This window comes from Neocloeon triangulifer, unplaced genomic scaffold (assembly GCF_031216515.1).
Source record: "Neocloeon triangulifer isolate White Clay Creek 2 clone unplaced genomic scaffold, ASM3121651v1 ptg000014l, whole genome shotgun sequence".
Classification (NCBI taxonomy): Eukaryota; Metazoa; Arthropoda; class Insecta; order Ephemeroptera; family Baetidae; genus Neocloeon; species Neocloeon triangulifer.
The window spans coordinates 13,310,946-13,333,847 of record NW_026775556.1 but is presented as its reverse complement, the minus strand read 5'-3'; the positions used below and the strand labels follow the sequence as shown (position 1 = coordinate 13,333,847).

The 22,902-nt window shown below is 37.7% G+C and overlaps 6 protein-coding genes across 7 annotated transcripts; 5 read left to right on the top strand and 1 right to left on the bottom strand.

Moving 5' to 3' along the window:
* Positions 1 to 37: 37 nt before the first annotated feature.
* Positions 38 to 6,830, top strand: LOC132199579 (lissencephaly-1 homolog). The gene is made up of 9 exons (XM_059624405.1): positions 38 to 187; positions 1,620 to 1,773; positions 4,216 to 4,369; positions 4,426 to 4,572; positions 4,633 to 4,789; positions 4,853 to 5,027; positions 5,117 to 5,408; positions 5,461 to 5,656; positions 5,776 to 6,830. Exons 2-9 carry the CDS (start codon positions 1,736 to 1,738, stop codon positions 5,847 to 5,849), a joined length of 1,233 nt encoding a protein of 410 aa, XP_059480388.1. The 5' UTR covers positions 38 to 187; positions 1,620 to 1,735; the 3' UTR covers positions 5,850 to 6,830.
* LOC132199582 (exosome complex component RRP40) lies at positions 6,805 to 8,561 on the bottom strand. The gene is made up of 3 exons (XM_059624410.1): positions 8,400 to 8,561; positions 7,818 to 8,079; positions 6,805 to 7,760 (listed from the first exon to the last, which is right to left on the bottom strand). The coding sequence occupies exons 2-3, from the start codon at positions 8,067 to 8,069 to the stop codon at positions 7,311 to 7,313; spliced, it is 702 nt and encodes a 233-aa protein (XP_059480393.1). The 5' UTR covers positions 8,070 to 8,079; positions 8,400 to 8,561; the 3' UTR covers positions 6,805 to 7,310.
* A 146-nt stretch (positions 8,562 to 8,707) lies between these two features.
* LOC132200269 (vacuolar protein-sorting-associated protein 36) lies at positions 8,708 to 10,505 on the top strand. Of its 2 annotated transcripts, XM_059625612.1 has the most exons (8): positions 8,738 to 8,756; positions 8,817 to 8,944; positions 9,050 to 9,242; positions 9,301 to 9,473; positions 9,539 to 9,709; positions 9,761 to 9,925; positions 9,979 to 10,191; positions 10,244 to 10,505. In XM_059625612.1, the coding sequence occupies exons 2-8, from the start codon at positions 8,849 to 8,851 to the stop codon at positions 10,412 to 10,414; spliced, it is 1,182 nt and encodes a 393-aa protein (XP_059481595.1). In that variant the 5' UTR covers positions 8,738 to 8,756; positions 8,817 to 8,848; the 3' UTR covers positions 10,415 to 10,505. The 2 variants fall into 2 exon arrangements, with proteins under 2 accessions (XP_059481593.1, XP_059481595.1); XM_059625610.1 differs by having other exon boundaries at positions 8,708 to 8,944.
* A 941-nt stretch (positions 10,506 to 11,446) lies between these two features.
* LOC132200741 (ganglioside GM2 activator-like) lies at positions 11,447 to 15,027 on the top strand. The gene is made up of 4 exons (XM_059626416.1): positions 11,447 to 11,663; positions 14,009 to 14,239; positions 14,321 to 14,542; positions 14,629 to 15,027. The coding sequence occupies exons 1-4, from the start codon at positions 11,457 to 11,459 to the stop codon at positions 14,785 to 14,787; spliced, it is 819 nt and encodes a 272-aa protein (XP_059482399.1). The 5' UTR covers positions 11,447 to 11,456; the 3' UTR covers positions 14,788 to 15,027.
* Positions 15,028 to 15,496: 469 nt separating this feature from the next.
* LOC132201752 (uncharacterized) lies at positions 15,497 to 17,426 on the top strand. The gene is made up of 7 exons (XM_059628192.1): positions 15,497 to 15,511; positions 15,557 to 15,827; positions 15,883 to 16,142; positions 16,200 to 16,317; positions 16,422 to 16,476; positions 16,527 to 16,753; positions 17,046 to 17,426. Exons 1-7 carry the CDS (start codon positions 15,497 to 15,499, stop codon positions 17,390 to 17,392), a joined length of 1,293 nt encoding a protein of 430 aa, XP_059484175.1. The 3' UTR covers positions 17,393 to 17,426.
* Positions 17,427 to 21,735: 4,309 nt separating this feature from the next.
* LOC132199567 (farnesol dehydrogenase-like) lies at positions 21,736 to 22,900 on the top strand. Its single transcript, XM_059624387.1, has 6 exons — positions 21,736 to 21,892; positions 21,946 to 22,117; positions 22,181 to 22,307; positions 22,367 to 22,499; positions 22,553 to 22,708; positions 22,760 to 22,900. Exons 1-6 carry the CDS (start codon positions 21,758 to 21,760, stop codon positions 22,799 to 22,801), a joined length of 765 nt encoding a protein of 254 aa, XP_059480370.1. The 5' UTR covers positions 21,736 to 21,757; the 3' UTR covers positions 22,802 to 22,900.
* The last annotated feature ends 2 nt before the right edge of the window (positions 22,901 to 22,902 follow it).

Here is a 22,902-nt window from a genome sequence, read left to right as displayed (position 1 = left end):
TTCCCGCGCTTGACTGTTCATATTTTTGAACACTGACGTCATCGTCTCGGTGAATCACGCAAGCGGCGAGAAAGTGGGCGAGAGAATGACTGCTCTTCGCCTGTCTGCCAGTTCGCTACAGCGCCGTCACTTCGTATCCGATCGATCCGAGTTTCATCTACGTATTTCCCCGATTCCTCGCCCTCAGGTGAGTGCTGCGCCCTTTCTGATTTGGCAGGCGGCCGACAGGTTTTACCCTTCAACAAACCTTCACCCTTAAATTTTCCAAACGGGCAGATTTTTTTGCGAAATCAACGAAATAAACGCGTGACCTTAAAATGGCCGTTTGCACAGAACAACAAATGTTGGGCCGAATTCGCGATTCTCGATCGCGGATTCGCTTTGACAAGACGAAGGACCCTTCAGACACCTCGTCGGCACCGGCCTCCGTCCGGGGAGACCTTTGAGACTTGCCTTGCCAATACGAGTGCATCGCAAATGTAAACAGAAAATCGCTTGATGTGAATGACATGACTGCTCATCTGGCGAACCGTTGTTTTCTCATGTCAGGCTCTTAGCGCATTGTTCGTCTCAAATTTATCTGCAAGCCGTGCTCGAAAAGCATGAAGGTTCCAAAAGCACGACCTGCCCAGGAAGTAACATTGCGAGTCTTGCCTAAAAGGTCGTGCGTCCGACTGATCCAGCAGGTTCATCGATTGGCGCAAGATGTCAATAATTAACATTGCTCGTACATTATCTATGCAACTTTTGCATAATTAATTTATTGCAAATTTTAATGTTTATTTAAATTAACAATATTTTTGCTTACGGGATTGTAATCTTATTTCAGTTTAAGGTTTAAGATCATAAGTCATAATTATTATATGTATCACATTAAATTGTTAAAAAAATTCCGTATGTGCATAATTTTTTTGCATAACAGGTTTGATAGTACTGTTAATTTTATGCATAATTTACTTTTTAAAACTTGAATTATCAGATCATTTAACACCTCGATCCACCAAAATCCATGATATTTTTTTACTAATTATTCATATCTTGGAAGAATTTTAAATTTTCTTTTAAACTTTTTTGCTACTTTGTCCTTCCCTCGTCTTGTCTGATTCACTTGACCTGCATGTTTTAACCTTTAATTTATCAGTATTTTTTCCCCAGCTCCTGGAATAAATTATATAAACCTCGTGAGTCACGGCCCTGAGCCTGAAATTCAAGTGAGCCTTTCTTCGGTCGCTCTGGCAATGACATTTTCGTTTATCGCTAAAAAAAAATTAGACCAATATTGATAGCGGCGAACCTTTCCCTGAGGGAGGTCCATTCGCACTTTTTAAAGTTGCTAGTGAGAACCCTTTCGCCGGCTAGCAAGGTCTACAGTGCGCGGAACAAAACTGTGCAGCCGTTTCCTTAAATATTTAAAATCATAAGGCCATTCAATACTGAGAGCGGCAAATTGAATCGCAACAACTCTCTTCCGAGCTAATTGTTCCAGATAAATTGCTGTTAATTGCACTCGAGATTATTAACGCCGGTCGCGACTTTCCCCGCCTCGCTAGTGTGTAATCTGAGCCCTGGTGTATGTGAATGAGTAACGAGCGTGTACATTCTTCTTCCTCTGCTTGCAGGTGGCCAAATGAAGTGGCAGGAGTAAGACGGCTGTTGCTTCTTTGAAATTCAGACGCAGAGGTTGGTCCGACCAGAGGCATCCGATTCTCTTTTCCTCTCCACACAAGCAAAGACCATGAAAATGGTGTTGTCCCAGCGTCAGCGCGAGGAGCTGTGAGTACCTGTGTCTTGCCACGCACTGACAGTTTATTTTAGGGTTCGGTTAAACGCACCAAGGCACCGTTTGCAAACACCAAGGAAAACAATGGAGCAAACGGTGATGTGCGAACGAGAGAGACTCGCACGGTGTTCGGAGCCAAGAATCTGCCAGTCTTATCTGTGACGGCAATCAAGGGTGTTGCATTTGATAATTTTACATGGGGCCCGTTGAAATTCCATTGATAATTATTTAAAAATGTAAATCTTGTTTACTAGAAGTGACAATTTTTTTATTATATCAAATTCGCTGCTATTTATTATTTGTTGGAATTTTGGGTAGTGTAGAAATATTGTTAAGATCTTCTTTTATAAATCCATGCCGGCAGATGATATTTCAAGAACTTTAAAGGTCTAAAAGGTCATAATATTATTCAGCAAGTGTCTTTTTCAGAGCTATTAAGATCTTTTTTATTGTAGTAGAAATTCTTGATCAAGGGTTGAAATAATTTTAATCTTTGTAAAGATAAACATTATGCTGTTTATGTTCAAATTTTTATATGTTTTCATTACAATGAGCTCTTTGAAGATTATATATTAATTCCGTATGAATTTACCAAGAAAAAAAATGTATTTATAAAATCTCCTCTTTGTTAACACATTGAATTTTTTTAACAAAATATTGTGATTTTCACTGGAGACTGGAGTAAACAGTAGAGCGCCTAGATTTTATAATAAAATTAGCAGCAGTTTTCTTTTATTTTGGGACTGGAGAATAATTAATCCAGTCGGCAGTTGATTCCCTTTCTTAAACCTGAAATTCAAACGATCTACTATTTGCATTTCATGAGTTCGCCAAGAACAATAGATGAGAACCGCCGTGAAAAAGGGCCGCCGTTGTGTTACAGTTTTCTCCTGTCAACTTCATATTCACGAGTTAGTTTCTCTCGCTCGAATTTCTTTTCAGCACGCGAGCCCTTGAACGGAAAATTCGAGACGTGCAAAGGGCGTCGCAATAAGTTATAGCAACACAAAAGTTCGAGTCGGATGAGGGCGGAAACGGTGTCGGCCGACGTTTCCTGCGGGGGCGATCCAATTAGCAGGATCGGGTTTCGGGGTGGCGCGGATCATCCCGCGGCCGCTGTGTGGAGGGGTGGGCGAATCGACCGACGGTCTCTCTCGGTCAAAGGGTTGCATGAAAGTACGTCAGCGGTCGCGATCGATGCGTCTCCCGTGGAAATTCCGAGTTGCCATAGCAACCCTGGTGCGTGGGGTTTTCTTCTGCACTGACCTAAGAAGACATTTGAACGTCTTAAAAAATAATTGCACTAAAAAATCAATGAACACACAATTAAAGTAAAGATTTGATATTTATTTTAAACTAATTATGTGATGAAGTAGCATCTGCAAATAATATTATAGAATTTATAACCAAAGAAATATTATGCATTGAGTGGCTGATTTATATGCAAAATATTTTTATACAGATTGCTAATAAAAAAACGATCATCAAATTAATACAAAGGTCGTTTCTAGATTAGCAACATTAGGCCTTTACCAAATTTCAATCAAATAACAGCAATGTTATTGTTAGCTTATTCTGTAAAGCAACTTTTGCCTTTACAAACGCACAAAATTTAAACGCTATTTTTTTTTTTTTTTTTTTTTAAAGACTTGGTAAAACATTCAAACGTTTAATTTTATTGATTTATAATATTTCCCTGTTGCACAAAATAGCCAGGTTAACCTTTAAATAAAGCAATTAGCTGCTGCAATAAATACATTTCTGCCAGTTTTGCTTGCATTGCGAAAATTATAGCGCCAGTGTTTTTGCTCATCAGGCTGTTCGGTTCTGCGGGATTTTGTGCGTCACACTCGGTTTGGTGCTTGTTGGAAAGGGCCATACTAAGAAGCGAGTGAAGTCGCGAAATTCCGCGATCGTGGGCAGCCTTGGCGTCTTCTTTTAAATGCAAGTCACTCGCGCGCCGCGTTTAATAATACATGTAATGCCCGGATTGCCGCTGCAGTAGTAGTAAGACGTGCTACTATCTTTGTACTGCGCCGCTAATTTGCCTTTTAAAGTGACTTGCCTGCGGAACTGGTTTGTCAATCATTTTCATTGCATAGCTCCTTTTTCGCATGCAGAACTTCAGTCCAAATAAGCCGCGAGATGCGTTTGTCGATCTTAAATTATCACTGACCTTCGCAAACAACAACACCGGACAGGTGTCACGCCAAGTTGCGGTTAGTTAAGCACATTTTGGTTCTTCCAACTGAAAAAGAAATGCTTTCCTAAACGAAAGTAAAGAAAGTATTGGCAGATTTGTTCTGTTGAATAATTCATCCTTGAATTCTTGGCTCTGATTCCTGGCAGTCGACTTAATGACTTTCTTCTAAAAAAAATGCACTTATTGTGTTGTCATCATTTTTGATTTGATATTTTTACCTTAAATGTTACAGGAATAAGGCAGTCGCAGATTATCTGGACAGTGCCGGGTACAAGGATGCGCTGGAAGCATTCAAAAGGGAAGCCAGCATGTCTGACGAAGTGGATCGAAAGTATTCAGGACTTTTGGAAAAGAAATGGACCTCCGTAATACGCCTCCAAAAGAAGGTTGCATTTTGATCTCTTGCAAATTTGCTTTCACTGAAATGATTATCTTTCTTCAGGTTATGGAGTTGGAAGCAAAACTCTCTGAAGCCGAAAAGGAATTCATCGAGGGAGCCCCGACGCGGAATAAGCGCTCACCTACAGAGTGGATTCCAAGACCGCCTGAAAAGTTTAGTCTTAGTGGACACCGTGCAACCATTAATAGGGTTAGTTATTCGTATATATTCTTTAAATACTGATTGCAGACTTGTATTTGTATGGTTCAGGTGATTTTCCACCCTGTTTACACCTTGGCGGTGTCTGCAAGTGAAGATGCCACTATCAAGGTTTGGGACTTTGAAACCGGAGACTACGAGAGGACCCTTAAGGGACACACAAGTGGAGTCCAGGATATTGCATTTGACCCTGCCGGGAAACAACTTGGTATAATTTTAGCTTGTCTTAACCAAAACTGCTCCTAATCTAATCTGCCATTTTTCCTTTTAGCCTCCTGTGGTGCAGACATGTCAATTAAGTTGTGGGACTTCCAAACTTACGAATGTATGAAAACCATGCATGGCCACGAGCACAATGTTTCCAGCGTGTGCTACTTGCCTGGAGGTGATTTCATCTTGTCCTCGTCAAGAGACAAAACAATCAAGATGTGGGAAGTGTCCAGCGGGTAAGTGTAATGAACTCCAGATTTTTTTAAAATTCAAATTAGTAGTTACCATTGTTATAAATTGTAATGAAAAAAATATTTTATTGCAGCTACTGTGTGAAGACTTTTACTGGACACAGGGAGTGGGTGCGAATGGTTCGCAGCAGTGCTGACGGCTCAATGATCGCATCTTGCTCCAACGACCAAACAGTCAGGGTGTGGTTGGTTCAGACTGGGGAGTGCAAGATGGAAATGAGGGATCACGACCACGTTGTTGAATGCATAACTTGGGCGCCTGAATCTGCAAACTCTGCCATCAATGAGGCAGCTGGCAACGATAACAAAATAGGAACTCTGGCGGGACCATTCCTCGCTTCAGGATCAAGAGACAAGACAATTAAAGTAACACGTGTAATTTTGTGGAGAGAAAGACTTTGAAAAGTAAAATTTATAGGTCTGGGATATTGGAACTGGACTGTGCATGTTCACCCTGATTGGTCATGACAACTGGGTGCGTGGCCTTGCATTCCACCCTGGGGGCAAGTACCTGACCTCAGCAAGTGACGATAAGACTCTCCGAGTGTGGGATCTCCGGAACAAACGCTGCATGAAGACATTAGAGGCTCACTCCCACTTCTGCACCACAATTGGTATTTATAGTCCTACTAATTTAATATTTAATAAATTAAAAATTAAATTTAAATTGTAAGCCTTAAATAGAATTAAATTATATCCAAACCATTTCTCAATTTCTTTATTTTTTTTTCAGATTTCCACCCAAGCAGACCCTGTGTCGTGACGGGAGGCGTAGACCAAGTTTTGAAAGTGTGGGAGTGCCGTTAATGAGTTCCGCAAGTACCCTTGTTTGTAAGTGGGTGCTTGCTCCTTTCTAACTGATGATCCCTGCTGCTCCCCAACTCCCACCTGCCGCTCTTTCTCTTAATCAAGAAATATTGAGTGTCAAAAATTTACAACTAGAAAATATATTACATTACTGCTAGTGCATTGCATCTATCCGAGCTTTTTGCCTCCTTCTCTACTGAAGAGTCCGGCATGTGGGAGTAATTAATTTGTTAGGTTAAACGTTAGATAATTTTATTCTTGTCTCTGTACGTGTCGATTGACTGACGAAAGTGGGAATTACGCAAACCTGTGGCGACGATCGTCACGAGAGAGCAAAACTAATTTGACAGTCTCGCAGGGCAATAATGTGTGCATATAATAGAAAAGAGATTTATTTAATTGTACAGTTAAATTGCTAAATTATTATGAATTACAATGTAATTGTGATTTTTGTTCATTTATCCATAATTTCTATTCTTCCTCTTGACTTTTGAATTCCTCATTTCTAAGAATTTAATTAATCCAAGGCTAGGGAGGATCATAGAAAGGTGCTCAAACCAAAATACCTTTGCTAAGTGGCAGTCAAAAAGAAATCAACAAGCCTTACAATAGATGAGCATACTTACTATTAACAGTTTCACAAATCGCTTGGACATTCAAGTAATTTAGAACAAGAGAAAAACGAGCGTTCGGTTGTCCCGTCTTGAGATGTAGCACTGTTTCAATGCTTGCTGTACCATACTCGCTTCCATCACTTTTGTTGCACAAACTGCCATGCTCTCTCAAGAAGAGAACTAGGCTGCCGCCCCATTACCGTACTAATACTAGATAAAAAAAAACCTGATTGCTATTGAATGTTGCTTAGCTCAGTTTAATTTTGTGATAACTCGTAATTTCTGCTTGAAAGTCTGCCATAAACGACTTAAGATATAATCGATTATCAAACAAAGAAATATTTCAGTTTTTTTTTTTTTTCAAAAATATCCTGTAACCAGTGGCTGATTGAATGTTATTTGTGGATTGATTAAATCAGTCGCTTCTACGGGGCGCGTGTAATTGACTCCTATTTTTGGCAGAAAAAATTAGGAGTGCAGCCGCTGCCTCTCTTGAGAAAGATTACTGCGTATATGTGCATCAGCATATGGCTTGGTGAATTCAGTGTCAAATAAGGAAAGCTAATATACATTTCCTGTGCCAACTGGTTCGTGTTTTGGCCCCCGAAAAATTCAGACGGCGTTATTTTGTTTATTGGAGAGATGCTCCTTTTCTATGATTATTTCAATGTACAAAAGTATGGATTGCAAAAAACATCAATTAATTTTGTTATGTAAATATTGAATAAAGTGATAAAGCAAGGCAACTGACAAAAGTCTTAAAATCAATTTGTTTACCTAACCCAAGAAAGTATGAATTTAATATATAATTACAAAAATGTAAATATTTGCTTACAAAGATTTTTATTTAGCACGATGATAATTGATACACAAGCTCTTGCACAGCGTGCTCAATTTGGTGGTTTTCTAAAGTTTCCATATTCAAAATAGCATTACATACAAGTATTGTCTCTCGGACACTGTTCGTCCTGACCCAGACCATGCCGTTCATTCCGACAACCACCTCATAAGCCAGTTCCTTGCCCAGCGTCTCCAGGAGAGGGCAAGTGGGCTTGAGAATTTTTCTGACCAAATTTAAGCTGCATGAGAAGAGAAAGCCTCCTTCTGGCAGAACTCCGAGGCGACCTTTCTTTCCGTGAGAATCGACACACACCAGTTCTGGCTCCATGTCTTTGCTGGCAACCAAGAGTTTGCCGAAAATGACATCTCCAACGTTGATAAGCGGCCTGTTCTTCTTTGTGGCATTCTCGAATGCAAGGTATGATACTGACGCTTCATCGCTGGAGCCAATGTCTACCTGTTGGATTAAAAATTTAAGAATCATTGAATAATATGTTAACAACCGAGATCTTACTCTGAACATTTCACCACGAGCATTGGTGACGACTCCGAGAACACACTCTCCTTTAGCAGGAACATACTTTTTCTGCCGGCTATCCACATAGTAAATGTGGTTGCCTCCTTTCCTAAGAACTCCACACTTTGTCACATGAACTTCCTCCCTCACTTTCATCAGGCCGGGGCCAAGGATTAATTTTCCACCTGACTTAGCTGGCAGCTGGACAACATCTCCAGGAACCACAACGTCTCCCTCAGAAGCATTCATTTTGCAATTTCTAAGAACAAAGTGAGAAAATTATAAATAAATGACAAGACTATGCTCCATAATAAATTTACATGTGTATTTTTTAATAATGATCCTTTGCCTTGTAATTAATTAACTTCAATCAAATCAGGAATTAGTTGGTAGAGATTACCTCATATTTTTAACGCTATAGTAATAATAATTGTTGCTATAGTCATCAAGAGAAATTCTAAAATACAGAACGAAAAATGTTTTTAAATCTATGATGAATGTTATGTTAGCATGTGCTGTGCATGTGCATAAGTTTGATGAAAAAATCACAAAAAAAGCACAAAATAAATTAATACATACCTCTTGTTTGTTTTAACGCCAAGATTGGCCAAGATTTGAATAGTAAAATACCAAAAACGATTAAACTCTAGTTAATTTCTCTTCATAACAACATTGTGGATCAACGTTCGAGTCAAGGCAGCAGTCGGGCGAGTTTTGAGTTTGTTTTGTAGTTTTTTTTAATTTTTTGTTTTGTTGGCGTCCTTGCCAGAAATTAATCCTTAATTTGGATTATGTTGGTAGAATATGTTCTTCAAACCCAATCAAATTTCTCGGTTAGCCTGACGTCTTGGCCGCGATCCGCGATTGGTTGTCATTTTTGTGGACAGCAGCTGACTTTATGTTTTTTGTTTATTTTGGATAAAAATTTGGAACTGGGTAGGTCCCTAGGATTTAATTTTGACGTTTGGAATAATTATTGGAGATTCCTGCGGAGAGTGCGGAGTCTTCTTGTATTTCGCGTTTAGCAGATGGATCGTCTTGAGTATGATGACCCAAACTTGCACCCAAAAGAAGAGGAGGTGACCAAATATCGGAATGTCAAAATATACGACGGTGATGAGAAGGTCAGCTTTTATTATTTTTCTTTTCTTACATTTTTTATGTATTCAGTGACATGTATTATATTATGTACAGTACAAAGAAAAATATAACTCTGTTCTTTATTTTAGACTGCGACCTTTGTGAATGGTGATCTGGTTCTGACCTCTCATCGTTTGATATTTGTGCAACCGGCAAGTGCTTCTAAGAACAGCCTTAGTTTGCCACTCCACTATCTAGTCTATGTTGAGGAAGAAAAAGCACACAGTTTCAACTTCTCTAGAAGCCGGAAAGTATTGCTGCACCTATCAGAAACGTTGCCTGGTGATTTTTCATAATTTATTCGTCCTGAAAAAAAGATAATTTGTTTTTTAAATTGTAGGGAAGAACCCTGGCCCAATTGAAGAAAGTAATCACAATTTCTTGAGGCTGTCTTTTAAAGATGGTTTTGATGGCGCATTTCTCACCCTTTTCAATAACGTCATGCAGGATCGAAAGTGGGAAAAGTACTCGTTAACTTCTACGACATTACCTGGAGCTCCTCCTCCAGTACAGGTTTGACGAATTCAAAAAATTAAATTGCTTTTTAATTTCCTCATTCTTTTCTGAAAATATTTCAGCTTCCTGGCAGAAATATTCGAGCAGGTATTGTGGGAATTGAAAGGCAGATACAAGCAAAGCATAAGGCAAACGATGAAAGCATTTCTCTTGCTTTCGAGGACTTGAGCAAACTAATGTCCATGGCCAAGGGCATGGTGCAACTTTCCAAAAACATCTCGGATAAGATCAAAGTAGCATTCGATTTTCCCCAAACTTTCTAGTCTGAATATTGATATTTTCAGGAGACACAAGGAGAAATATCTGACGACGAAACAGTTCATTTCAAATCCTACTTGCTTAGTCTGGGAATTGAAGACCCTGTAACGAGGGACAACTCGAGAAGTGAAAGTCAATACCACAAGAACCTGGCAAAGCAGATTTCAACCACACTCCAAGAGCAGATCAAAGTAGTTTTATTGAATCTTCAAATTTATGTTAAGATCTAAATAATTATTTGCAGGAAATTGGTGGCATGATGACACTGCCAGAAGCGTACTGTCGTGTAAACCGAGCTCGAGGACTGGACATGCTTTCTCCGGATGACATGCTCAAGTCGTGCCAATTGATGACCACTCTAGACCTACCCTTGACTCTAAAGAAGTTTGAAAGCGGCGTTCAAGTGCTCCATCTGAACACACACAAAGAATCAATCATCAAAACCACCACCCAAGCAGTATGGATAAAATTCCCTTTTATAATTGTTGATACTAATATAAAAATGATAGGTCAGGGACAATGGTTCTTTCACGGCAGAGGAGTTAGCGCAGACTTTAGGAACAGCCGTGTTACTTGCCAGAGAACAACTTTTACTGTCTGAGAGCGAAGGCATGATTTGCAGAGATGATACCATTGAAGGTCTTAGGTTTTATCCTAACCTTCTGCTTTACAAGATTTGAAAATTTTAATTATTTTGTAAATTTCATGAAATCTGTTTCATTATTTGGAATAGAAAATAATTTTGTTGCAAGCTTACATAAATAAGTTTCATTTAAAAAAATTATAAATCTTTTTAGTTTCTATCGTTTCTTTTTTTCATTAGACAGGAATCGTCAAAGTGATCTTTTTAGACGCACTTACTAGCACAAAAGAAGTAGGCATTTAAAAGCTCTGAACTCTAATGCAATTTATATTTATAAAACTAATCAAGAGAGAAAAAAACAATTAATTTGTAGAGAAAACACTAAAAACACTCATATTTAACATCTCTTAGTTTAGGTCGTTTTTTAAACTAAAAGGATAAGCCAAAAATATGCAACCGACAGTAAATGCGCGTCGCGTGTGTTGCGTTCAGTTGACTGGCAGGCGTTACAGGGGCATTTATGGATAAGATATTATTATGTGGCCCTGGTTGTAACGAGCGCTCAGATTAAACAGAAAAAGAATTAGAGATGAAAGAAATTTTCAGGAAGATGTGGAAGCAAGAATAAGAGGCTTTGAGAATGACGAATTAAAATGATCAAGCCACAGAGGTGGTTCCACTCTTTTGCAAAACAAAGAACGTTGATACTAAAGCTCTTTAAATATGAAATCTAGAAGTACCCGGAAGTACCTATTATTTTTAGTGTTATTTTTCTATTAAATTCATGGAAGCATCCCACGTTTGCACATATAGATTGATAGAGTGATACACTTTAAATTTTTTTTACTGCCGAATCATTTTTTTGTATAATAGAGAGTCTTTATTGGAGAGCGATTTCCATGCTTCCCTTTCCTTTGATTATGAAGAGATTAAACTATAGCAATTGAATGCACCGCTGCATTTTTATCTCGCACCATCGACGACCGGCCGCGACGCTACTGAATCGAAAAACTAAAGCACCTTTTGCCTTCTTATTTCCACTTAAATTTATGCACTCGGGCTCTCTAGCGGCGGCGCGCGAGCTTTCTCTTTTGCGAGCTCAGGTGTGCGACTCTCAGAGTCAAAACAAATCGCGAAGGATGAGGTCGGCGACGGTGATGCTGAGTGCGGCTGCGGTGGGCATGCTGCTGGTCGCTGGAGCATCGGCCAATCTTAAACCTGAAGAGAAGGAAGAACTTGGAGCTCTGGTTCTCAAATCGCTCATTTCGGCCCTTGCAAATGGTCAGAGCTTCAACATGGACTTGGGCGCCGAAGAGCCCCTTGCAAAGTCAAGCAGAATCGTCAGGGTAAGGATTAAAAAAAAATGTTTAGTTGCAAAGTTTCTTTATTGATAATTATAATATCAGGCAATCAGTTGCAATTACTGCCCAAATATATAATACAAACATTAAGAAAGTTATAAATTTATATATATTTTTTTTTTAATTATTTTTTTGCTGTTTTTACCTTGGTTTGATTATAGTACAAAGAAGAATATATTTTGCATTATAAAGTAGACGCCAACAAAATGTTGCAATTTATTACTGTGTGTGGCATTGAATTTTTCAATGACTAGTCAAAACTCCTGTTTTTAACCCGGAAACTTATCAATTAATTTTTTAGGTTGGAAGATGAAATTCATAATTTGTAATTCAAACGTGAGCCGTGATTGTAAAAATTCAAGTTCAAATGATAGTGAAAACACTCTCTTTCTTCCGCGTTAGTTATTCAAAAGAATAGCCAACTGCCAAACACGTGTACGCAAAATTTCAGCGCGTATAAATCAAATAAATGCCAATGAGCATCTAATTGCCAAGGTGAAAGGTCAAGTGATCTCTCTTGCTGAATATAAAATTTGAAAAAACGAGGCTCACTTGTAGGATCGTAAAAAAGATTCCTCATTGCCTAAAATGAATAATATAAAGAAGGATTTCTCTTATAATAAAAAATCGCTTGTTTTCCCTTCATATAGTAATTTATTTATGAGCGTTGTTTATATTTTTAGGGCTGAAAGAATTCCGTCGTTTAATGAGGCTTTTTAATTTACTTGTGTTAGACAGAAAGCGTGATCGTGACGTAAACGTCACTGAAAATATCCTCAGGTGCAATAGATTTATTTTTTATTGCAGCCACAGTAAGTAATTTGCGTGTGCGCGCGGCGCGTTATTAGATTATGGTCGGCGTGCAGTGGCATTTGAGTTTTCTGCATCAAATTAAAAAATGAAAAAAGACGTGAGAGTGATTTCACTTCTCTGTGGCTTATTACGATCGTCGGTGAGCTTTTTGTTTTGCGGGTCTCGTCGCGAGCGTGATATACATTCGCTAGCAGGAGAGACTTTGACACACTAACCGCTTAAGCCGCCGCATGCGCCGATCGAATTTTCATTTACACGCAAATTGAATCGAGAACTCGCCTCCGCAACGCCCTGCCCTATAGTAATATTATGATCAGCTCGAATGAAAAGTGGAGACAACCGCGGAAAACATCCATGAATGGAAACACGATCTCTCGTAGACTTGGGATAATTTTTTTAATAGCTGCATTTCTCAATGCGGTCCAGTTTCCTAGAAAATTTCATAATTTAAACAAAAATGTGGGAGATTTTTTTAATGATTTAAGGTTTTGTAATTTTAATTGCCATATATGTTTGGAAGACGGACATCAAACACCTTTTTTACATTTTTTTATGCTAGAAAACTTTTAAATTTGAAGAAAATTATGCACAAAGTGAGGATTTAATTTCAACCTGACGTTAGCATGAATGAATAATTAATTACCATTGTTAATTGCACATTGCACTGCGGCATATAAAATTTAAGGATAATCTTGATCGTCACTTTCTCTTAAGTCAATTTTTCATGCAATTAGTTTTTAAATGATGTGCTGGAGTGCAAAAAGGACCTTTTATTTAAGCGGAGAGTTTACTTCAGGGATTACTTGAAGATCAGATAATTAATGAAACTTTCTTATTTTTTTCTGTATAGCGCATTAGAACCGATTGAAAAAGATTATTCACAATCAGTGTTGCCTGAAATGGAAAATATTTTGTCTGTTTTGTTTTAGATTGTGGTTGGAGGTTGGATGCATTATTAATTCCACCAGTGAATGGAAATCTTTGCAAAACATAGTGAGTTGCTTTTCATGCAAGGTTGATCTAAATTCACGGCGTCCATAGTCAATGAGCAACTAAGAAGTATAATATAGTGCAGCTCTCGCCGTTCTCACTTTTGTCGCAATTCAACCTTGGAAATAACACTCGTTTTTCCGCTACCTTTTGTCCGTTCATTTATTTTTGCGCTAATTTAATGCGATTTAATGAAGAAAAAAATCATTCTCATCTATCAGTGCCCAGTGGGTTTCTGTTTTAGGTAATTTTTCTTTCGGAACAAAAATGTGCCGTTGAAAGAAATCATGCCGTGGTGTTTGTTTAGTCAATCGGAGTGTCATTTTCTCTCACCGAGAAATGCAATTTCTTCAATGTCAATAATTAGCGCGCAGTATAAAAAAAATCAGTCACTCGCTCTCGTGGTACTTCCTTAATTTGTCCAAATCATTGCCTAGAGAAAGTGCTTCCTTGTGTGAATTTTTATGCAACAAACCAAATTGCGATCTCGGTGCAACGACGATAATCATTATTGAATGAATCCGCAGGCAGTGCCAGTCGCCAAGCAGCAACCGCGACCCACTCTCTTGAGTGCCTTCGCTGGTGCGAGGAAGCCGCGGTCAGGCACCGCATCGCTCGAATGGCGGTCCTGCGGCAGCAAAAAGGACCCGATGCAGCTGCAGAAACTTGAGATTTTGCCAAATCCAGTCAAGGTACCTGGAATGATGAGGGCAGAAATGGCTCTGCTTGTTAAAGAGGTCATCAACCCGCCTATAAAGGTGACATTTTTTTTCAATTTAACTTTTAAATTTTTCTTCTAAATTTTTATCCTTAAATATAAAAATAAATATTTTTTATAGATTGCAGTTCGCGTAGAGAAAGAGGTGCCTCTGCCCCTTGGATTGGGAACCACCTGGGTCGAGTTGCCTTGCCCGGGTGATTCATGCTCTGTTCCCAACGTTTGTGCCCCAGAAATACTCCCGAGAGACGGATCTCTTTGCCCCGCACCTTCTACAGACGGTCTTCCAGCCAACTATACTTCGACTGCCTACTGGCGAGAATGCGCTTGCCCCATTCCAAAGGTATTAAAACATTTTTCACCAATTTTCTTTTTTTAGTTTATGCATAATTAAAATCATTTTTGTTTCACTGAAAAATTAATTTCCAGGGTCTGTATGCAATGCCTCCTCTTGAATTCAACATCACTAGCCCTGCAGCCGTTTTACCCGACTACTTGCTCAACGGAGGTTTCTATGTGAAAATGAGACTCTCAAGGCACAAGCGACGCCTGGCCTGCTTTGAAACACAACTTGATCTCGACCTTTAAATTTTGGAGAAGAATTAAAACTGAACGCTTTCTTATACTGATATTTTTTCTATTTTTATGTGTATTTATTATGAATGTATTTTTGATGTCTAACATTAAAGCAATAGACTTCCTGAATGGATATACATGATGTTTTTGTGTAAAATAATAAAATTTAAACTTAAATACTTTAATACTTGTATTAATATCAGGTTTTTTTGCAGATTTAAATTAAAATAAATATAAAATACAAAACTAAAATGAATGAATTTAAATGTTTTACTTATTATTATTATCTTCTCAATGCCAATAATTTGAAGAAAGCTAAAAATTAATATTTTAGTAATTATATATTTAATTTTTAAGTTTCAATTTTTGGATTTTAGTACAAAAATTGGTCGAATTTATAATAATGTAATTTTTCAGCATATTATCTATACACAACAATATAAATATCAACAGATGTATTGTTTTTTCTCATTGTTGCCCTAATTATAAACTCTCCATTTTTAAATCTGTTTATTCTGTTCTTGATTCAGAAAAGCAGCAAAATGATCACAATTCTATTATTACTTTGCCTATCAAACTTATTTCTGGAGCCGACAGTTTGCAGCGACTCTGAATTTTCGCAAGCTCACTGCGTCTCCGGCACTGATCTCATCACCGAAGAAGCAAGTCAACTCGAAATTGAACTTGTCCCAGCGGAACAAGGGGAGAAAATTGTGTTGCAATGCCGGCTCTGCGAGTAAGTTAATAGCATTTGAATAAGAATTTTAGTTTGCTAATAAAGAACTTGGATCATAGTAAAAGTTTTGCACCAGACACGGATGATGCGGTCCCGCGTGTTTGGTTTGAGCGCCGCTTTGTTTCTTCGTCATCACTGAGTCGAGCCAGCGAAGTTCAACTTGGGGTCAAGGCGCCAGTCACTGCCAACAGAATTTACACCACGTCTGACCACCAACTTGTCATTCAGCACTTTCTACCTGATAAAGATGGAAACATTTTTGAGTGCAGAAGATTTGGACACGAAGATGTTCTGCCAGTCAAATATTTATTAGACCGTTTGTAGCAGTAAAAGCTCTTAAATGATTAATCTTATTAAAATATTTGCCAAAGACTTGAAACCGCTGAATGCCAAAACTAACTTTGATGCCGGAAACTGGACTGATTTTCGCAAATTTGAGGAGCAAAATCTGATGCGATTGAGTGAAGCTGTTCAGGAATTGGCCAACGACGATCGACCAACAGTTTTGATGCACTGGGGTGCGTGGAGTGAATGTCAATCCTGCAAAATGGGCAGTGGCAGGTGGTGGCGCCGAGGCCGATGCCGCATAGTTGTACCAAGAGAGCTCAAAGTGCTGCCTTATAATTTAACAGTAAATAAAGTCTACGGTTTTTAATTGAATAAATTATTTTAAAATTAATTTAAAAAGGCGATATCTTGTCGATCATCTATGCTGGATTTGGTGCATCTGGATGATGAATTTAAGACCATGTTGTTGTCTCTTCCGGACTTCATTTTATATGACACCTGCGAGTGCGTGTACAAAGGTTCCTATTCTAAACCACGATATTTTTGGATCATGAATAACTTATTTTATTATATTTCAAAGATTCTGAAAATTTGCATTTATTGACGGAGAATGGCGTTGCAGGAAATTTCCACAAGCAGCTACTGGAAGGAGATTCTACCTTACTTATGTGTCCACGGTTTAAAAAAATGAAATATAAAATTAAAATTGAAATGACATGATTTTTAGGAACTCCTCTTTTGAATTAGTGCAGTGGAGCAAAGGCTTGGACCTATTGACCGCTGGACAGTGGACTTATTATGGTAAAAAGTGTCGCGTCAGGGTAGACGTGATGGGTACCCTGCTGATTGAAAATGCCGAGCGGGAAGTTTCCGGCCAATTCTTGTGTAGAGCAGGACAAATATTGCACAGATTTTTAGTCACCGTCGAGCAAAGGTCCATCCTTTCTTCCCTAGGTTAGTGTAAAAAGTTTTTATTTTCTTTAAAAATATAGCAGCGCCTTTTCTATAAAAGATGGGAAACGCAATCAGCACAACAGCTGTGCGCTGCCAGTTGCATAGAACATTTTTTAAGGGGTCTAAATAAAATTAATAAAATAGGCTGCGACAGATAAAATATGATAAAAAATATATTAAACAAAATACTTACATAAAATTTCATTTATGGTTAAAAATAATTAAAATATTTAAAAAATAAAAGAATGTGTTAAGAATTGTAGAAATTTTTGATAATTATTATTTTTAACAGAGTTCCAGCAAAGTCTGTTTGTCGTGAGTGTGGTGCTGTTTCTCTGCTTTGCTGTTTATGTGGCCTACATCTGCATGCTTTGGTTTGAGCCTCCCAACGTTCGCAGCTCAATAATTGGAGGGTACAAGAACAAAAAGAAAGAAACTAGAAAGCTTTCTGTGGAGGAACTGGAACTGCAGCCCTGGATGGCAAACTTTGAGCAATTGGATGTTACTTTGACGGACTACGATGCTGACCGAGACGAAGATGGTGATGAGGACGACGAAGAAGAGTGGATTCGGTTGACCCCCGATAAATCGCACATTTCTGTTACTGTTGAGAGAGCGCAAGTTAATAAGCGCGTTTGAGAAGAAAAATAATAAATAACACTTCAGGAGTATTTCTGTCCCACTGACTGCAAACCTATAGTTTGTATTAATATTTAACGTTATGTAAAGTTAATAGATTTTTATTAAAATCTCAGTTTTTGTTGTTTTCAAATATATTTTTCATAATAAAAACATGCATGCACCCTATGAAAATATACCATCTCAGAATTAATGATGAAAATTGTAAGAAATTATGAAACAAAATAATTGGTAATAAAGTGTGTAATTATTGAAATACTTATCTTCAGTTAACATATCTTTCCGTGAAAGAAATTTTAGAAGGCATCTGAAAATTTTGATACTCATTTAACCTAATCGTAATAAATGAAATTTCTAACAAAAGTTTAATTTGCAAAATACAAAAGAGGATAACTTTAAATAAATTATATCTTATTACATGTCAAATTAAAATATAGCTTACAGTGCTCCTAATTATCTATCAAAAATCCTTACATATGTTGAACATTCATTGATACAGAGGAGAGTGAATAAAATAAATTTTATGTGATTTGAAGCTTAGTACTAATAATTTTGCATTAAATATCATCACAAGGCTCCAAACAAGAATTAAAACTAAAAACAGTTCTTCCATATCCCTATTAAAATAATATAAGTTAGTATTGATTTCAAGATTAATTTGAGACATACTAATTTTTGAAAAGAATTACTTGGCGAAAAATCAACTTTTATCCAAGGATCTAACTACTCCAAAATTTAAAGTCAGTCATTGGCAACATGATATTTTAATGCGAGCGCCTTAATCACAGGCTGATGAACCTGAATGTTTAAAATTATTTGCAACAGTACGACTTTTTTCAGAAGGTCTGACTGAACTTATACATTTAGTCGGCTTTTTGATAATAAATTAATGCGAGCGCCTTAATTACAGGTCTTTCAGCTGCTGGCTGAAGAACCTCAGTGTTTAAAATTATTTGCAAAAGTACGACTTTTTTCACTAGGTCTGGCAGCTCTAATACATTTAGTCGGCTTTTTGATAATAAATTAATGCGAGCGCCTTAATTACAGGTCTTTCAGCTGCTGGCTGAAGAACCTCAGTGTTTAAAATTATTTGCAAAGAACGACTTTTTTCATTAGGTCTGGCTGCTCTAATACATTTAGTCGGCTTTTTGATAATAAATTAATGCGAGTGCTAAAGACGAAGAGAAAAGAGACCCGTGGAAAAAAACATTCGCTAATTTTTGCACCTCTAAAGAATTAAAAAGACCCGCTTTTGACAAATTAATATTTAAACCAACGACTATTTTCTCGCCGGAATTTTCGCCGAGTTTCTCGCGGCATTTGCTATATTTCAAGCTCTAGATTGGAGAAGGACTAAATACAAAAGTAACAAAATTCTCGTCTATTTGAAAGTCCAATTTTTAAAGTGCAGACGAAGAGAAAAGAGACCCGTGAAAAAAACATTCGCTATTTTTTGCACCTCTAAAGAATTAAAGAGACCCGCTTTTGACAAATTATTATTTAAACCAACGACTATTTTCTCGCCGGAATTTTCGCCGAGTTTCTCGCGGCATTTGGGCTGAGTTTTTAGAGTTAAAAGCAGAGTGTGTTATTTTACAATCCATTTAAAATTTCAATTAAATCATGTAATAGAAAACATATTTCCTTTTCGTATTCATACACATTCGCAGACTTAAAATACTACAATGTTGGTTAATTGTGCAAGTCAAGAGAAATAAAATATTTTTTTATGTGTCGTCTCATGTTTTCTGATTATTGAATTATGTTATTTTATGTAAATTAGAAATGTGTGCACGACAGTTTCTCTCTTATTTGCATTTGGTTGAGCGCGAGAATTTTTATTTTTTAATTAGAAGAAATTGCGAATTGAGTGATCTATATTTTTGATGAGACGTATGGTGTCTTATATTATGGATATAAACACAATGAAAAGAGTGACAACAAAATGTTTATTACCCATCACTGTTGCCATGGCAACCATTGCTACTCTGTAATTTTTGGCATTGTTGTCGCCCTGAGGAGAATCTGATTGTTGCGTTATAACTAAAGCGTCGCCGGTTGATCTCTAAAGTCTCTTAACGATTTCCCGAGTTCCGTGAATAATGAATCCATTCCCTGATCGCGAGTTCATCGAGCACATTGGACAGCACCTCGGCCTTATGGAGAGCCAGCGAAAGGATCTTGAGTTGGAAATATCAAGGTTGTCGAATCTTTCGGTCGAAGAATTCGGCTAAGAATTCTCTGGCGGCTTTGGACAATCAGGTAAATAACAATAATATTTAAATTTGTGAGGATATTTTTATATTTTTATATATCTCTTTAGATTTAGAGTTAAAATATTTCAATATATACGGATAATTCTTTCCGTGCGTTTAAAAATTCTATTCTTTGATATCAAATCAATAAACATAATGGAAATTTGAATTCTGCGAATTTTCGAAGGTGACGGAGACAAAGGATAAAATCAACGACTGGCTGGCCAAGCTGATTGAAATTGAGAATCAAGCTCGCGCACTTCGCACGTCCCTTGAGAATTTGACTACCAAACAAGCTGACAAGAAAGGAGTAACGTTCCCCTCAGACTCCAACAAAGAGCTCTTGGAAATAGTCAAGTCTTCCATTGATATGGAGCCTGAGTTGGCAAAGACCTGTCTCAGTCAGAACGTTCCCTCTGGCTTCCTCTATGAGGTTGCCGTTGAAAATGGCTTGAAGGTCAATTTCAAGGAAGGTGCGGTTTTTGTGTGCAAATTTAAGTCAAAATGTACTTAGTTAGAGTATTTATAGGCAAGACCGAGTTGGTGAGCAAAGTATGGCATCTCGTGTGGATGAACTTGGACTGGAGTCTTTTGAGATAAAACCACCTGTCACCCCTAAAGTTGAGCTCGACTACTCCGCCGCCGCTGGTGGAGCGCAAGCTGAGTTGATCAAGGCAGATCCGGACAATGGGAAGGAGCTAGGCTGCCCTCTTTCTGATTTGCAAGACAAATGGTTTTGACACCAGCGGCTGCGTGGGTAAGTCTTAATTAATTTTTATCTTTGGAAAGATATAGACAATCTGCAATTAAAAATTTATTTATTTATACCATTTATTGGTCACAGTGACTATGCCCTGACCATCACCAGGGAAAATCTCAAGGCCCAGAATAGGAAGAGACGAGACGAGGATCAGTTGAAGGAGTCTGAAGGAAACGGTAGTAAGCGCAAGGCAGTTGGTTGGCTCGGTAGTGTTTGGGAGGCCATTGGATTCAAAAAATAAATTCTACATCAGAGTGTGATAATAATTTTTTTTTAATAATTTTTTAAACTTTAGCACATGTTATAAATAAATTTTTCTTCTTTCTTACTGCTGCTGCGTTCATATGAATTCATATTTTTGTAATCAGCTCTTTATACATAGTATATAAGCAGGCGAAATTCTCACAATTCTAATCCCTCTATAGTCTATGCATGTCAAACTATTTTCTGTAGAAAACACTACTTTGCAGTGTTTAAGAATCTACACGTGTTGAAATACCGGCTCTGCAAGGACGAAAATAGTATTAAAATAAGAAAATGAGATTCCAAAGTAGGAATTTTGGTTTTCTGTAAGAGCAGACACAGACGATTAGATTCCTTGTGTTTGGTTCAAGCGACGCTTTGCTCCTTTATCATTACTGAGTCGACTGTCGAGCCATGGAAGTTCAACTGTGGGCCAAGGTGCCAGTCGCTGCCAACAGGATTTACACCAACTCGTCATTCAGCACCACTTTGTTTAAAAATGTAATAACGCGAGCGCCTTTTAATAATATAGGAAACGCAATCTCAGCACAACATCTATGTGCTGCAAATTGCATAACACTTTTTAAAATCAAATTAATACTTTTTTTATTGCAATAAACAAACTAAACATATTTTGAGGACAAAGAAGAGTGGATTCGGTTGACCCACTCACAAATCACACATTTCTATTTCAGTTGACTGGGCTCAATTTTTTAAGTGCGCCAGAGACGAGGTTCAATAGTATGTATTTAATGAATACGTGATTTATTTTTTAAATGGAAAAAATTGCCCCATAGTAAAGTCTAAAAATTTTTATGTTTATTTTATAAGGATGAGATGATTACAAAAAATTTCTCCCTCTCTCTTTGATCTGATTGTAATATAAATCATATCACGTGAACAAATCAAGAGGTGATTCAGCGTCTGCTTTTTACACGAGATTGAATATTTACTCAACTCCCTCTTATCGCTGGTCCCAAATAGAGCAACCGGCACATCCTATTAAAACGATATGTTTCACTTTGGCCAAGCTTAAAAAAATAAGAGGGCACTTGAAAACACTCATCCGCTATAACCGAGCGCGCTGGATCTTATCTGGCGGCAGTCATGATGGAGCGCTTGAAGGGAAAAGTAGCAATCGTAGTTGGTGCAAGCGAGGGCATCGGCGCCGAAATCGCGAGGCAACTGGCGAAACACGGGCTAATCGTGGTTCCGGTTGCAAGAAATTTGGAGAAAATTAAGGTAAAAATAAGAATTCCTTTTAAGAACTCAATTAAAAATAGTAAATATTAAAGACCTGGGCTGACGAATGGAAAGCGGCAAACGGTGGCGAGATCCATCCACTAAAATGCGACACCACGCAGGAGAGTGATATTAACTCTGTCATGGAATGGGTTGAGGAAAAGTTTGGACAGGTGCACGTTTTGGTCAACAATGCAGCCACTTGCCCTCATGCAACTCTTTTTGGTTGGAAATTATAGCGGGAATTTAATTTAAATAATATCAGAGGCGTAATTTTTTTTGCTTCAGATGGGAGCACTAAAGATTATAGGCAAATTTTGGAAGTGAATATTTTGGGATTGACGATTTTTACCAGAGAGGCGATTAAGCTGATGAGAAAGACTAATGTTGACGGCCACATTGTTCAAATCAACAGGTTTATTACAAATTATAAATAAATAATTTTTATAAATGGGTCAATTATTTGCATAATAGTACTTCCGGACAGCAAATTGTTCAAGAGCCACCGGGAAATTATATGTATGCAGCCAGCAAGCACGCAGTCAGGGTGCTTACTGAAGGACTGCGAAGGGAACTCCGGGACATTGGAACAAAAATTCGCGTCTCGGTTAAAAACGCTCGTTAGAGAGAGAAGTGGATTATTTATTTTTATGTTTTCAGAGCGTGAGTCCTGGGTTGGTAAAAACCAACATTTTTGCAAATAGTGGAGTAGCGCAGGATGTAAATGACTCGATTTTTTCTGAGAATCCTTGTCTGGATCCATATGATATTGCTGACGCAGTAATTTACGTTTTGGGCGCCCCACCACATGTACAGGTGAGGGGAGTTAATTTTAATTTTCATTCGCTTTTTATAAATATTTTGCAGGTTCATGAACTGACTGTTCAACCTAATGGTGAAAAATGGTGAACATTACTTATTATGAGGCAGAGAAATTTTTGTCTTGATGTGTCCATGTAACTCTTCTTATGATACATTATGAAACAAATAAAAAAAATTGCATTTCAATT

What these genes read in the sequence shown, in the direction of transcription:
- LOC132199579 (XM_059624405.1), top strand. Translation starts at nt 1,736, where the DNA reads ATGAAAATGGTGTTGTCCCAGCGTCAGCGCGAGGAGCT. An exon ending in ATGTGGGAAGTGTCCAGCGG is followed by an intron (nt 5,028 to 5,116) that starts GTAAGTGTAATG and finishes ATTTTATTGCAG; the next exon opens with CTACTGTGTGAAGACTTTTA. An exon ending in CAAGAGACAAGACAATTAAA is followed by an intron (nt 5,409 to 5,460) that starts GTAACACGTGTA and finishes TAAAATTTATAG; the next exon opens with GTCTGGGATATTGGAACTGG.
- LOC132200741 (XM_059626416.1), top strand. Translation starts at nt 11,457, where the DNA reads ATGAGGTCGGCGACGGTGATGCTGAGTGCGGCTGCGGTGGGCATGCTG. An exon ending in AGTCAAGCAGAATCGTCAGG is followed by an intron (nt 11,664 to 14,008) that starts GTAAGGATTAAA and finishes ATGAATCCGCAG; the next exon opens with GCAGTGCCAGTCGCCAAGCA. An exon ending in GCGCTTGCCCCATTCCAAAG is followed by an intron (nt 14,543 to 14,628) that starts GTATTAAAACAT and finishes ATTAATTTCCAG; the next exon opens with GGTCTGTATGCAATGCCTCC.
- LOC132200269 (XM_059625610.1), top strand. Translation starts at nt 8,849, where the DNA reads ATGGATCGTCTTGAGTATGATGACCCAAACTTGCACCCAAAAGAAGAG. An exon ending in CCTATCAGAAACGTTGCCTG is followed by an intron (nt 9,243 to 9,300) that starts GTGATTTTTCAT and finishes TTTAAATTGTAG; the next exon opens with GGAAGAACCCTGGCCCAATT. An exon ending in CACTCCAAGAGCAGATCAAA is followed by an intron (nt 9,926 to 9,978) that starts GTAGTTTTATTG and finishes AATTATTTGCAG; the next exon opens with GAAATTGGTGGCATGATGAC.
- LOC132199567 (XM_059624387.1), top strand. Translation starts at nt 21,758, where the DNA reads ATGATGGAGCGCTTGAAGGGAAAAGTAGCAATCGTAGTTGGTGCAAGC. An exon ending in GAAATTTGGAGAAAATTAAG is followed by an intron (nt 21,893 to 21,945) that starts GTAAAAATAAGA and finishes TAAATATTAAAG; the next exon opens with ACCTGGGCTGACGAATGGAA. An exon ending in CCCTCATGCAACTCTTTTTG is followed by an intron (nt 22,118 to 22,180) that starts GTTGGAAATTAT and finishes TTTTTGCTTCAG; the next exon opens with ATGGGAGCACTAAAGATTAT.
- LOC132201752 (XM_059628192.1), top strand. An exon ending in AGTCAAATATTTATTAGACC is followed by an intron (nt 15,828 to 15,882) that starts GTTTGTAGCAGT and finishes TATTTGCCAAAG; the next exon opens with ACTTGAAACCGCTGAATGCC. An exon ending in TGCTGCCTTATAATTTAACA is followed by an intron (nt 16,143 to 16,199) that starts GTAAATAAAGTC and finishes TAATTTAAAAAG; the next exon opens with GCGATATCTTGTCGATCATC.
- LOC132199582 (XM_059624410.1), bottom strand. Translation starts at nt 8,069, where the DNA reads ATGAATGCTTCTGAGGGAGACGTTGTGGTTCCTGGAGATGTTGTCCAG. An exon ending in CTCGTGGTGAAATGTTCAGA is followed by an intron (nt 7,761 to 7,817) that starts GTAAGATCTCGG and finishes TTAATCCAACAG; the next exon opens with GTAGACATTGGCTCCAGCGA.